The 13,754-nt window shown below is 37.4% G+C and overlaps 1 protein-coding gene across 1 annotated transcript in view; it reads left to right on the forward strand.

Moving 5' to 3' along the window:
* Positions 1-13,754, forward strand: part of NEK7 (NIMA related kinase 7) — a 124,001-nt gene that overhangs the window by 38,587 nt on the left and 71,660 nt on the right. Inside the window, exon 3 of the mRNA XM_007941090.2 lies at positions 12,780-12,842. Within this exon, the coding sequence (XP_007939281.1) occupies positions 12,780-12,842 (63 nt within the window). The remainder of the gene's footprint in view (positions 1-12,779; positions 12,843-13,754) is intronic.

The raw sequence follows: 13,754 nt of genomic DNA on the forward strand, positions 1-13,754 counted from the left end.
TACTCTACTATATTTATATATATATATGCATCACATATAAATATATAGGTAGAGAGAGCCTGTGTCAAACCTATATGTATTTGTGGGTATAGTCCCATTCACTTTCCCGCCCATTCAGCTTCGTGTCTATGCATCCACTTGTAAATTATTGTTAATACTATTATTACAGGATTGTATATGTAATAGTATTCACCTTTGTTGCCTTTAACTCTGTGTTCTTCCCTATCTCTTTCACTGCCTTGATTGTTTTGTGCTGACCTCCCCCTTATTGTATATTGCCTTTCCCTTCACCAAAGTTCATACATGTTTACCTTCTTGTTGGTGATTGTCCCCACCCACCACTGATAACTTTCAAAGAACGATTCTTTCTTTGTGTAAACCTTTTCTTAACTTTTTACAGTAGTGGTGTCATATAATACTTGTCCTTTTGTGATTGACTAATTTCACTCAGCATAACATCCTCTAGGTTCATTCATGGTATTAGGTGTTTTGCAGATTTATTGTTATTCTTTACTGTCACATAGTATTCCATTGTATGTATGTACCATGGTTTGTTTATACATTCATCTGTTGATGGGCACTTAGGTTGTTTCCATCTTTCTTTGCTATTGTGAATAATGCTACAGTGAACATGCACATGCATATATCTGTTTGTATCATGACTCTTTTTCTCTCAGATATATTCTTAGTAGTGGGATTACTGGATTATATGAGATTTCTATTTCTAATTTCTTAGAGAAGCGCCGTATCTCTTTGCACAGTCGTTTTACCATTTACAATTCCACCAGCAGTGTATAAGTGTTCCAGTCTCTCCATACCCTCCCCAGCATTTATTTATTTATTTATTTATTTAACTTTGCTATTAATGCTGAAATCAGATAATACCTTGTTGTTTTGATTTAAAACCAAACAAAAACCAAACCCACTGCCATTGAGTTGATTCCAACTCATAGCCACCCCCAATGGGTTTCTGAGGCAGTAAATCTTTACGGAAGTAGATTGCCCAGTCTTCCTTTCATGGAGTGGCTGGTGGATTTGAACCACCAACCTCCTGGTTAGCAGTCTAATGCCTTAAGCACTGTTCCACCCTTTCCTTGTTGTGTTTGTTGACCACCTGAATGTCTTCTTTGGTAATGTGTCTGTGCATGTCCTCTGCCCTTTTTCAAATTGGATTGCTTGTCTTTTGTTGAGGTGTTAAGTTTTCTATAAATTTTGGAGATTAGTCCCTTATCTGATACATCGTTGCCAAAATACATCATTGCCAAAAATTTTTTCTTTTTACTCTTTTGACAGAATCTTTTGATGCACATAAATGTTTACTTTTTAGGAAGTCCTAGTGGTCTAGTTTGTCTTCTGCTATTTGTACATTTTTAGTTATGTTTGATAGTGTATTTATGCCATATATTAAAGCCTCTAAATTTGCCCTGTTTTTTCTTTGATGATCTTTATGGTTTTGGGTTTTACATTTAGATTTTTGATCCATCTATAGTTGGTTTTTGTATATGATTTGAGATATGGATCCTGTTTCATTTTTCTACAAGTAGATATCCAGTTTTGTCAGCACCATTTGTTGAAGAGACTGTCTCTTCCCCATGTAATGGGTTTTGAACCTTCATCAAAGATTAGCTATCCATAGGTAGATGGATTTACTTCTGAGTTCACAATTTTGTTCCATTGGTCTATGTGTCTGTCCTTGCACCAATACCAGGTTGTTTTGACTACTGCAGTTGCTTAGTAGGTTTTGAGATCAGGGCTTGGGAGGCTTCCTATTTTGTTCTTCTTTAGTAGCATGTTGCATATCCAAGTTTTCTTTCCTTTAGGAAAGATTTTTTTTTTTTTAAGGTATATATGTTAGATATAAAGAATAATACAGATACTGTTGTTTCTACCACCAACTTAAGAAATAGAGATAAACATGTCTGAGTATTGTTTATCATTCTTTTACTTTTCTCCAATCTGTATGAATGTCTTTTAAAAATCTACTTCAGCATTTTTAAAAGTTTATATCAAGGAATCATATATATTTCTGCAACTTGGCTTTTTTACTCAGCATCATGTTTGAGCAACGTATCCATGTTGGTGCATGTGTAGCTATAGGTGTTCTTTTTATTGCTATACAGTATTCGTTGTTCTTATCATTTCTTGCTGTTTAGTCTGTTTAGAGTCATTTGTTATTGTCAACAGTGCTTCTGTGATAATCTTTTAAATCTTTTCTGATGCACACTTTTAAGAAGTTCTCTATTGTGTATGCTTCAGATTTGTTTTTATTGTTGTTATGTGCCGTGGAGTCAGATCCGATTCATGGCGACCCCTCCTTGGGTTTCCGAGGCAGTATCACTATGGAAGTAGATTGCCCAACCTTCCTTCTGAGGAGTGACTGCTGGGTTTGAAACGCCAGCCTTCTGGTTAGCAGTCAAATGCCTTAGGCACTATGCTACCAGAGCTCCCCATTGCTTCAGATTAGAAATATAAATATAAATACACATGGTCAGTACTGCAGACTGATGCTAAGTTGTTTTCCAAAGTTGTGTCAATTTACTTTCCCATGAGTAGCCTTTAAGAGATGCAATCTTCTTTCTTCAGTTACATCTGAAGAAAACACAATATAGAATGTGGATAATAGTACTTATGAAACCTATGACTTTTGCAATGATTATTCCCTTATAAAAGAACTTTTTGATGAATTTCAGAAAAGAATTGATTGAATTTCTACTATGAACCTCTGATTACTGAGGAGGAAAAAAATAACCAGCAATATTATTTCTGATTTAAATACAAGATCACAGAATGAAGATATCAATTTAAACTGTTAGAATTTGCTAGAATGGAAAGTTAAGTTTGACAATGAATAGAAGGAGACTCAACTGCTAACCAAAAAGCCAGAGGTTGACACCTAGCAGAACTCCCCAGGAGCATGATGTGGCAATCTGCTCTGTAAAGATTTTAGCCTTGGAAACCTCATGGGGGCAGTTCTACTCTGTCCTACCAGGTCACTATGAGTTGGAATCGACTTGACTGTACAAGTGGGTATAAATGTGAGATCTAATTACGTGGAGAGAATTAAAACCTGTAGAGGACTCTGAATAGTAGACAAGTAAGGATTCATTGTAGATTGTTACACCACACACACACTATATCAGTTACTTATGAGTCTTTCCTGATTCTTGATGACTCTAGAATATAACTGTATTCCATAGGATTTTTTTTTTTTTTTTTACTTTTTGTTGTGATTTTGGTGCAGTTTTACAGAGCATATTCATTTTCCATTCAATAGTTCATACACATTTTGTTTTGTGACATTGATTATTATCCCCACAGTATAACAGCTTTCGTCCCACTTCTTCCCTGTGTTTACCTTTTCCTTGTGCATTCCTGCCTCACTGGCTTTCTTCCTGAGATAATACTGCCCTGGTAATCTCCCATGGTTGATTATTGTAAGGAATGCATCTCCCTGGTGTAATTGTTCAGCTTGGAGACCTGTTGTTTGGCTGAGAGTTAAATCTTAGGACTGAGTTGAATTCTAGGCCACAGGGGTAACTAATAGCCATAGTCTTAGCAGTTTCATCAGTCTCTGCCTGACCAGTAATCTGGTCTTTTTTTGTTTTTTCAGTTTTGTTCCACATTTTTCTCTCACTCTGTCCAGGATCTCCAAATTTGATCCCTGTCCAGTGTTTGGCATTGTTAGCCAGGTACCATCTATTTCTTCTGGTCTCAGGGTCCTGTAAGCCGAGGTTCCCTTGGTCCATTAGTCCCTTATTCTAATTGTTTCCATGTGTCTTTGATTTCCTTCACTCTTCTTTGCTCTGGATGAGGAGAGACTAATAGTTGCATCTTAGGTGGCCATAGGGTTTTCAGTGGCTGCTTTTTTGGAAGTAAATCACCAAACCTTTCTTCTGAGGTTCCTTTCTTCCCATCTTCCCAAGGAGTGCAACCTCCAGCCTTTAGGTAGCAGTCAAGCACATTATCTGCAACCCCCAGAGACTCCTGTAGATTAAGTACAATCTGTCATAATCCAAAGGATTGTTAAGTAGGGAAATGACCTTTAAAATCAGTTAGTTTCAAAATAACACTATGAAATCAACGTACAGAAAGGCTAAAGAGAGTTGCTGTTTTGCCACAGGTAATCAAGGCTGAAGGATGGATGGATTGAGAAATTCATTTGGAGGTCTCTTGCGGGCCTTGTCAAATGAAAAAAAAATCCATACTGTGATGGTTAAGGTTATGTGGCAACTTAGCAAGGCCATGATTTTCAGTGGTTTGGCAGTTATTTAATGATGTAGTTATCCCTCATGATGTAATCAGATGTCATCAGCCAATCAGTTGTAACAGGAGTTTCCTGGGACATGTGGCCTGCTAATATATATGAACGTTCTGGCAAAGCTCATTGGCTTTTGCTCACTCTGGATTCTGCCTCTGGTTTGTCATCATCTGACCTCTGTTTCTTGGGACTTGTGCCAGTGGCTTGCCGTATTGCCTGCTGATCTTGGGATCCATAGGCCCTAGAGCCTGTGAGCCAGTAGCCTGCCTTCTAATCTGCTAATCCTGGGTTTCAGCCCCATGTGAGTCAGGAGAAGCCTCCACCCTGACACTTCTTGACCCACAGACTTGGACTTGCTAACTTCTATAACCTTGTGAGCCATTTCCTTGAGATAAATCCCTCTTTCTCTTTCTCTCCCTCTCTCTCTGTATGTATGTGTATATATATATATATATATATATATATATGTATGTATATATGTATATATATATGTATATACACATACATACATACATACATACATATATCCCTGGTTTTGATTTTCTAGGGAACCCAGCCTAACATACATACTTATTAAGGAGAGAGTTTATTCAAAAGTATTTTTTCAAGGAGGTGTGTGGGAGTGCTATTGCAATAGGGAGGGTACCCTGACCATACGATCTGTAAGTGTCTCAAGAGTGAGGCAAAAAAGACTTTTCTTTTACAAAGAGAGTAAACCAGATTAGAAAGAACAAGGTGTGGGGAAGTGAGATGAAAGAGTTCTGTGATCAGATAGTAAATCAGAGAATGTTTTATGCTGAGAGCAGCCTGTTCTCTGAGAGGGACCCTTAAGCTGGGGCTGTATGTTGGCTCAGATTGAGGGTAGGGCAAAATTTAGGGACTTAGATGAAGGAGAGAAGCTCACCCAAAGTTTGGTTAATACACATTTTGTTCTGATTAATCAGTTAAGACAAGGAGTTCAGCTAATCATTTAAGGGACAAAGAATGGGAATTGGTAAGTTCTATGTTTGGCTTTGTCATAGGTAAATAGAGGGCTACCTTGAGTCTTAGTGGTATGAGGAAAGGTCATTATTATATTAAGCTGTTTTCTGGAACACAAAGGGTGGGGATTTCTTTAACCATTGCTGTTTTCTAGAATCACAGAGTTCATGTAAAACTCAGCATTGCCACCTCCTTGACTTCCTTCTTTACCTTCTCAGTACTTCTGAGCATGGAAGGACACAGGGCCCAGTCTAATAACTCAGAAATGTGTTATTAGAAACACTTTGAAAGAAAGAATGAAGGGAAGAATGAAGAAAAGAAAAGAAACAAGGAATACCTTCTAGATTTCTTATAAGGGGCCCTGGTGGCACAACGTTTAAGCCCTCTGCTGCTAATTGAAATGTTGGTGGTTTGAATCCACCCAGCTGTTCTGCCCCGGTATTCCTGTAAAGATTACAAACTAGGAAACCCTAGGGTCAGTTACATGGAGTCAGTATTGAGTTGGAGTCTACTGCACCTACAACTACTTATCTTAAAGACTTGTTTTTGTTGCCAGCTCTTGTAGAATCTTTCCTGAATACTTTGGTTGAGTTCATTTACTACAATGTTACTTTTATAATTCATTTCTCTGCTTACAAATCTTTAATGAGACAGTGTAGAGCTGTCATCCATATTCCTCTGCTTGGTTTTCAAGACCCTTGTTTACTTCACCCCACACCCTCTAGTTCACTTTTTATTGTTGTTGTTATTAGTTGCTGTCAAGTGGGTGGTGCAAATGCTTAAGAGCTTGACTCCCAACTGAAAGGTGGGTGGTTCAACCCTACACAGAGATGTTTCAGAAGACAGGCCTGGTGATTTGTTTCCAAAAGATCATAGCCTGGAAAACTCTATGGAGTAGTTCTACTGGCCACACGTAGGGTCACCATGAATTTACTTTTTAAAGGACTTTAGAAAGGAATGTACTAAGTTCTGATCACATTCCTATAGCTTTGCTTGTTATCTATGCCTGGAAAGGGGAGTGTGCATAATGAATGCATGTTACTTCTGTGAAAGCATGAGTACCTACAGTAAAGGTAACATTAACCAATCTTTATGAAACTTTACCCAAATTAATGAAAGCTGTGGAACAGGGCTTAATGATAGGTTGGAAGTCAGAGCTTGATATACTAGCCTGTTGAATGTAAAAGATATCTCCTTTGAAGCAAAGATTTTTTAATAGTCATAGAGTAATTAATGACACAAACATATTCTAGTTTGATATCATCATTTGGCAGGGCCCTAAGGAATGCATGAGAAAGAAATTGATGCCTGTCTTTTAATTTGCTGTTCAGACATGTTGACACATTAGAATATGAGGATGGTTGACAGAAGCTGGATTGTACATCGCAATTATAGAAAGAGCAAGGTTTCTGGGACTAATATAGACTTCTTCTTGGACCTACCATGTTGAGTTTTAACTCTCCAATCACTCTCCCATCACCTCACCATTCAGATTGCCTTTGTATTTAGGGAGGAAAGAGTTGGCAGTAGAAAGTTTAATTATTTGGAGATTATTTTGTTCAGTGATTACGTCGCAGCCACAACCCTTCTGCTGTGGACCCTCCACTCTCTCCTCCACCCTTTACCCTTGCAATAAAGGTAGGCTTTAGAAGGAAAACTGTTTATCTACCAATTAACCAGGAAGAGAATCCTAAATTTGCAAGTTGATAGCAAAAATACTTCCTGTGGTAGAGCAGACAGTTCATTACATACCCCTGCCCCCAACAAGGTCATGGAAGGTTCAGTGCAGCCACTGTGCAGTCTTGGTAGTTTGAATACAGAGATAGAAGCATCATATAGCACCAACAATCAAGAGGCTGACAGCATCAGGAGGGGCAAGAACAGTGGGATATACAGAGCCATAATCAGAGAGTGAGATCACAAGGGCAAGGGCTGAGGCCTTGTCACCTGAAAGACAGACTATTGAATTTAGGGACAAGCTATTAAATTTTTCTATTCAGGCTACATAGGCTGGTGTGGCACAGGTGATACTTGGTTACGATTTCCATATTTGTAGGGTTTATTTTAGTGAAATATACCTGGTTTGTCAAATTCTCTTAGTATACACATTTTTAAGCACTTTCTTTGGAATAGTTTAACTTACAATTTGACATAAGCTGCTAAAGGGGCAAGGAGGCGGCATCTTCTGACCTCCTCTATTTCACAAGAGGAAGACAGAATCACCATCAGCAACCCAAGGCCTGTTCCTGTGATGCCAGATATGCTGCCACCCTTCAGGCCTATTAACAACCTTGACACCACCTGTCCCTCTCACAGCACTCACCACCTCTCTGCTGGGTTCGATAATTCACTGCATTGGCCACATGGAACTCACAGATTATGGGTTTATTGGGGAAGCCACAGGCTACAATTCAAGTTCAGGAACACGCTCAGGATACAGTTCTTCGGTCAGGACAGTCTCCCTTCTCCTGTGCCCTTAGGCACACCTCTCTGGCCCTTGGCTTCTTGGCCTGGCCTCTGCCTCTGTGGGCCAGATAAGCCTGCCACTGTCTCATGCCTCTTGGTTCCACTACCACGGTCTCTTAGCCGGGCATTTCTGTGAATCAGGTGTTTCTCTCAGCTGGGCAGCTATTTCTCAGTTGGGTCTTTCTCTCAGCATGGTGTCTCTATCTCAGCCAGGCATCTCTCTCTCAATTGCATGTCTCTCTCTCAGCACCACATCTCTCTCAAACGGCAGTCAGAGAGATTCCTTCAGCCTCTAGGAGGGCTCATTTTGATCCTGGCAGAGTGACAAGACCAACCAATCCCAACATTAAAGCTCTGCACGCCTAAGAGAGAGTGAACTTTCCCAGAAGATTACTTCATGATGCCCTAGATGGATGAGTTTAACAAGCAGCTACTCAGTTGCTCACAGCAAAGTGGGAGTTACAAAGACTATCTGGTAGCATAGTGCCTAAGGCACTTGACTGCTAACCAGAAGGCTGGCGGTTTAAACCCACCAGCCACTCCTAGGAAGGAAGATGAGGCAATCTACTTCCGTAGTGATACTGCCTCGGAAACCCAAGGAGGGGTCACTATGAGTCGGGTCTGACTCGATGGCACATAACAACAACAACAACAATGGGTAGAAAAGCCATACCATGTAATTTACTACACCACATAAGCCTTTTTGAGGACATTTGTATTGTTACTTGCATGATTATTTTTCCTCTTAAAGATATCCAGTATTAACCTTTTCATTTTCATTAGTGATGAGTAAGTTTAAGTTTTTCAAGATGAAAAAGGAAAGCATTGAAAATGATTCAGAGAATACCAAGAATTTATCAGCCAGTACTTGCCTAAACACAACTAGTGACTTTACTCCTGCTGAGTATAAAATAAGTTTTAAAACCTGAAGAAGCTTTGGCTGAAAAAGATGCCTTCCGAAGACTTGCTTATAAATATTTTGTGAAAAATACTTTCATAAAACCCAGGGTTTTTTTCTTTTTCCTTTTCCATCTGTGTGGTCTTTGTTAATCGTGAAATCAGTTAGACAGCTTTAAACCATTAATCTACAGCTGGGAAAAACTTAGTCAAAAGACTCAGTATTTATTTTTGTTTTGACTTGTTGGCTAAGAGAAAAAGAAAGAGAAGATATTTCTGAATTTCCAGTTAATACTGTATTTATCAATGTATTTGGTTCAGAGTTTAAGTTTAGTTTTGCCTTCTTATCAGATACTATCAAGTCTATTCCAGCTTATAGCGACCCTGTGTACAACAGAATAAAACAGTGCCCAATCCTGTAGCGTCCTCATAATTGTTGCCATTTTTAGTCCATTGTTGGAATGATTGTGTTAATCTATCTTGAGGGTCTTCCTCTTTCTCGTTGACCCTCTACTTTACCAAACATGATGTCCTTCTCCAGGGACTGGTCCCTCCTGATAACATGTCCAAAGTAAGTGAAACAAAACCTCTCCATCTTCGCTTCTAAGGAGCAATCTAGCAATCTTGTACTTCTTCCAAGACATATTTGTTCATTTTTCTGGCAGTCCATGCTATATTCAGTATTCTTCACCAACACCATTCATATGCATCAGTTCTTCTTCAGTCTTCCTTACTCAGTGTCCAGCTTTTACATAGCTATGAAGTGTTTGAAAATACCATGGCTTGAATCAGGCATACTTTTGTCCTCAAAGTGACATCTTTATTAAGCATCTTAAAGAGGTCCTTTGCAGCAGATTTGCCCAATGCAATATGTCATATGATTTCTTGACTGCTATTTTCATGGGCATTGATTGTGGATGCAAAGAAAATGAAATTCTTGACAAGTTCAATCTTTTCTCCATTTATCAAGTCCAGAGATAGTCCTAAGATTGGCAGTAAACATGGCAAGCTGCTGAATGAGGACTCAGTTATATGCAGGGTCCAGCATGCCAAAAAGCTGCAGACCATTCCCAGAGCTTCTCCTTAGATATATTGGAAGCAAACCACATCCCTAAGGCAGTACTCAGGTGCTCTAGTAGATTCTACCATGGAGTTGATGGCATTTGGCCAAGTGTTCATCTCAGTAGCCTGCCGTGTTGTCTGCTGATCTTGGGACTGTTTCTGGACTTGAATTAATGTTGGAGGTTCAAACCCACCAGCCACTCCCCAGAAGGAAGATTGGGTAATCTACTTCTGTAGACATACCACCTTGGAAACCCAAGGAAGGGTTACTATGAGTTGGAAATGACTTGACGGCAGTGAGTTTGTTTGTTTTTTTAGTATTGCTTGATAATCTTGGGACTGGGCCAATTTATTTGTTGACCTTGGGTTTGTATGCTTCAGCAGTCATCAGTTGCCTGAGTGAAGAGATGCCTCCAGCTCTAGTGGGCCAAGAATAAGAGGCAGAGCTGAAGCCCAAGATCAAGGGGCTGTCTCCTAGGCTCTAGAGCTGGCACTTTGAACTCTGGTTTCTAGCCTCCTAAACTGTAAGAGAATAAACCCCTGTTTGTTAAAGCTACCTATTTGTGGTATTTCTGTTAGAGCAGCATGAAGTAACCAAAACAGTTCCTAATACATTTTTATGAACGATGGAAGTATGGACATGAGCAGTTTAAAGCTTGCCTATGCCCAGGATCAGATTATTGTCATTAATCATCTATATGTAGAGTAAAACTGGATGCTTTATGAAAGGATTAGAGTCTATGGTTTTCCCCTTCCTTCTAAGTACTACCTTACTGTTAGTGCTTTAATGCTGATAGTCCTTTTTATACCCTTGCTATTAGGGTCAATTTCTATCTAATTTGTAATCTCATTTTATCAAAGTTTGTTATATATATATATATATAGTTGATGTTTGCTAAGACTTTATTACTAGATACTTTATGTGAACTTTGTGATGGTGATTTGCTATTCATAACCTTCTCTTATCTTCTCCCCTCCTCTCCATTCCTTTCCAAAATCATGGTAGTTATTAACACATGTTCATTTGACTAAGATGTTGGGATTGTTACTAGTGGAGAAAAGAGATGTTATTCTTTCCAAACATGCAACAACACACACATTTCCTTCTTACTCAAGTCAAGTGGAAGGAACTCTGGTGCCATCTAGTCTGTTTCTCTCTTTTTATAAACCATTAATTAAGATAAGATTCTAAATTTTTATCTCATTTTCTCATACATGTAAATACCATGTATTTTGTGAAACCTTAAAAGTCAGTAGTGTTCATCTCTTTCACATTGGAAATTGTAAAACATGAAATTGATACTTGAAATTTTTATTAGATACAGCAGAACCAAAATAAATTTAAGACTGTAGAAACTTAAAAGTGGTTTTGCTATAATGTGTAGGTAGAAAAAATGCATATGGTATTTTACATACTCTTGCTTTCACTACATGAAGAACACATGCATTTGGGCAAGAACTGGGAGGGATTGAACAGAAGTTAAAATTCTTTAAGACAAGGAACTTTTAGATTTTATTTTTGTTATTATTATTTTTTAAAATATTCTCACATTGATTGTTTTAAGGAAAAATTAGAACCCTGTACATCTTTGGGTGTTAAGAATAATATTGAGTAAAAGTTCTCTTTTATTAGCTGTAATTACATATCCATAATCAATATTTACTTTTATGCCGTAGAAATCTGTTATTTCTGGCTGACAGAACCCTAAAATTCTTTTAAGGTTCAGTGCTAATGTTATCTTTTAGCTTCCTGATACTTCACTTTACACATACATATATTTGGTACTTATTACTTTTTTGTGTATGGGGAATACTTCATGTCAGCCTGAGCTAATGGAGAAAACACGCACTGTGGTGCTGAAGTGACCTAGGTTCCTGTCTTAGTTCTGCCACTTACTACTAGTTTTATGACTATAAGCATGGTTTTTAACCTCTTAGTCCTCATGTCTAAAGTAAAGGCAGTGCTATCTACTTTGTAAGATTGTAGTGGAGATTAAAGCAACATATCCAAAGAGGCAGCACCCTCAGGTAGATACTTGTTAATTCCTTCCCTGATTAAAAAGGCTTGGAGCATATTACCCCTTCCAGGTTAACAGCTATAGTTCTTGGAACTAATTAGCCACCTGGTTCAGGAGACTTAATCAAGTGGATGGTTGTAAATGTTACTAATTTTTTTTTGGTGGTGATTGGGATTTTAATCGGCTTATTCTTGACTTAATCAGATATTACAATCTCTGCAATACCTAAAATATTGCTTTATTTATTGTTTATGTTTCACACATTTAGGACCTTGCACGTTTTCTTGTTTATTTTCAGAGATTGTAGTATATTGTTTTTTCCTGTCAGACCACTATTTCTCAGTTTTTTTCTTCATTATAACTCCAGGAAGCCATATTAGATATTATTTTTCTGATCACCCCACTCTCATGACATTTTAATGCCACATCTATATTGTAGATCTGTTTGTGTACTGTACATATATCTGTGCTCTATACTTAAAAAGAGTAAGATTTTCTCACTCCTCCCAAAAAAAGAAATTTTCACTTCCTTGGAGTGATAGCACCATGCATTAGACCTTTTAGACATGATTTGATTGGAGATTTCATAGATTAATTATTCAGAGCTTAGGTTCTAGTTGGATAACTCGGAGAATGAATTCCATTAATTAGTTCTATGGCCTTTCGTTACTCTCTTAAGCTTTCTAAGCCTCCTTTCTTCAGCTGTAAAATGAGGATACTAATATTATGCTCTTCACAGGGATTAAATGATAAATGAGGTAGTTCATGCAATGCAGTTAGCTAATATTAATTATTTGGTGTATATTAACTATAATTTTCTTATTTTAATAATCACAACTTCTGTTCCATTTGAACTTAAGACTTGGGTATCAAGAAATATTTTTCCTGTTCTCTCTTTCAGTTTTTCATGCTGAAAGCATTTGGAAGGAAAAATGGAAGTTTTACTAGTAACAGATCTCCATAATTATTAAAAACCAATCAGAAAGATTTTTTAGTTTACATATAATTTGTATAGAGAATATTATTATAGTGAATTCACAAGGTATCTTGAACCATAGATTATTATTTTATTAAACAATTTTGGATTCTATTTTTAGATATTTGATTTAATGGATGCCAAAGCACGTGCTGATTGCATCAAAGAAATAGATCTTCTTAAGGTAAATAAATGAAATATTGACTATTTTGAATATAACCAAATGTGTTGATAAAAGTGATGTATTAAAATATCACACTGATAAAAGATTTCTATGGCTACTTATGCCAGACTGATTTCAAATAATATTATATGTATTTGAATCTCAGTATATTAAAGAATGTGGCTGCCTTTTTGGTTCATTGTAAAATAATTTAGTTGGAACATTTGGGAGGATCAGTTTTTCAAGGGTTTTTTTAAATTATTATTTTTCACTTTAAGCTAGGAATAAAAAATTTTTCTTATCTATCCAAGTAGACATATTTTATGTACTATAAATGCATATTAGTATTATTTCAAAGTCTAATATACTAAAAACATGTAATGATCTAAATGGTTTCACATGTTATCTCTTTTTCTAGATTTAGAAAGGATGGAATTAGCTTTTTTGTTTCTCATGAGCTCAGAGAATATAAATGAGAGTTCGGTTATCAGTGTACTCCTTCTTTTTTAGTGAAAATTTTTTTGAGAAATGTTGTGGTTTAGGTTATATTTTTAACTTTTAGATGGGACTTGGGTGTATTTTTAATGCCATCCATTTGTGTTAGTTTCTAAAATGAATCAGATTAATCCAGAAAGATAAGTAAGGAACAAAACAAACTACTCTTTCTGATTATTCTAGTAGTTGTAGTTATGTCTTGGGACATGAAGTAATTAGCTTAAAATATATATATATATATATGTTGTGTTGTTGTTGTTATGTGCCGTCGAGTCGGACCTGACCCATAGCGACCCCTTCTTGGGTTTCTGAGGCAGTATCACTACGGAAGTAGATTGCCCCATCTTCTTTCCGAGGAGTGGCTGGTGGGTCTGAACCGCCAGCCTTCTGGTTAGCAGTCAAGTGCTTTAGGCACTATGCTACCAGAGCTCCCCCCAC

This window comes from Orycteropus afer, unplaced genomic scaffold (genome assembly GCF_000298275.1).
Source record: "Orycteropus afer afer isolate SDZICR_OR568_19922 unplaced genomic scaffold, OryAfe1.0 scaffold00075, whole genome shotgun sequence".
NCBI lineage: Eukaryota > Metazoa > Chordata > Mammalia > Tubulidentata > Orycteropodidae > Orycteropus > Orycteropus afer.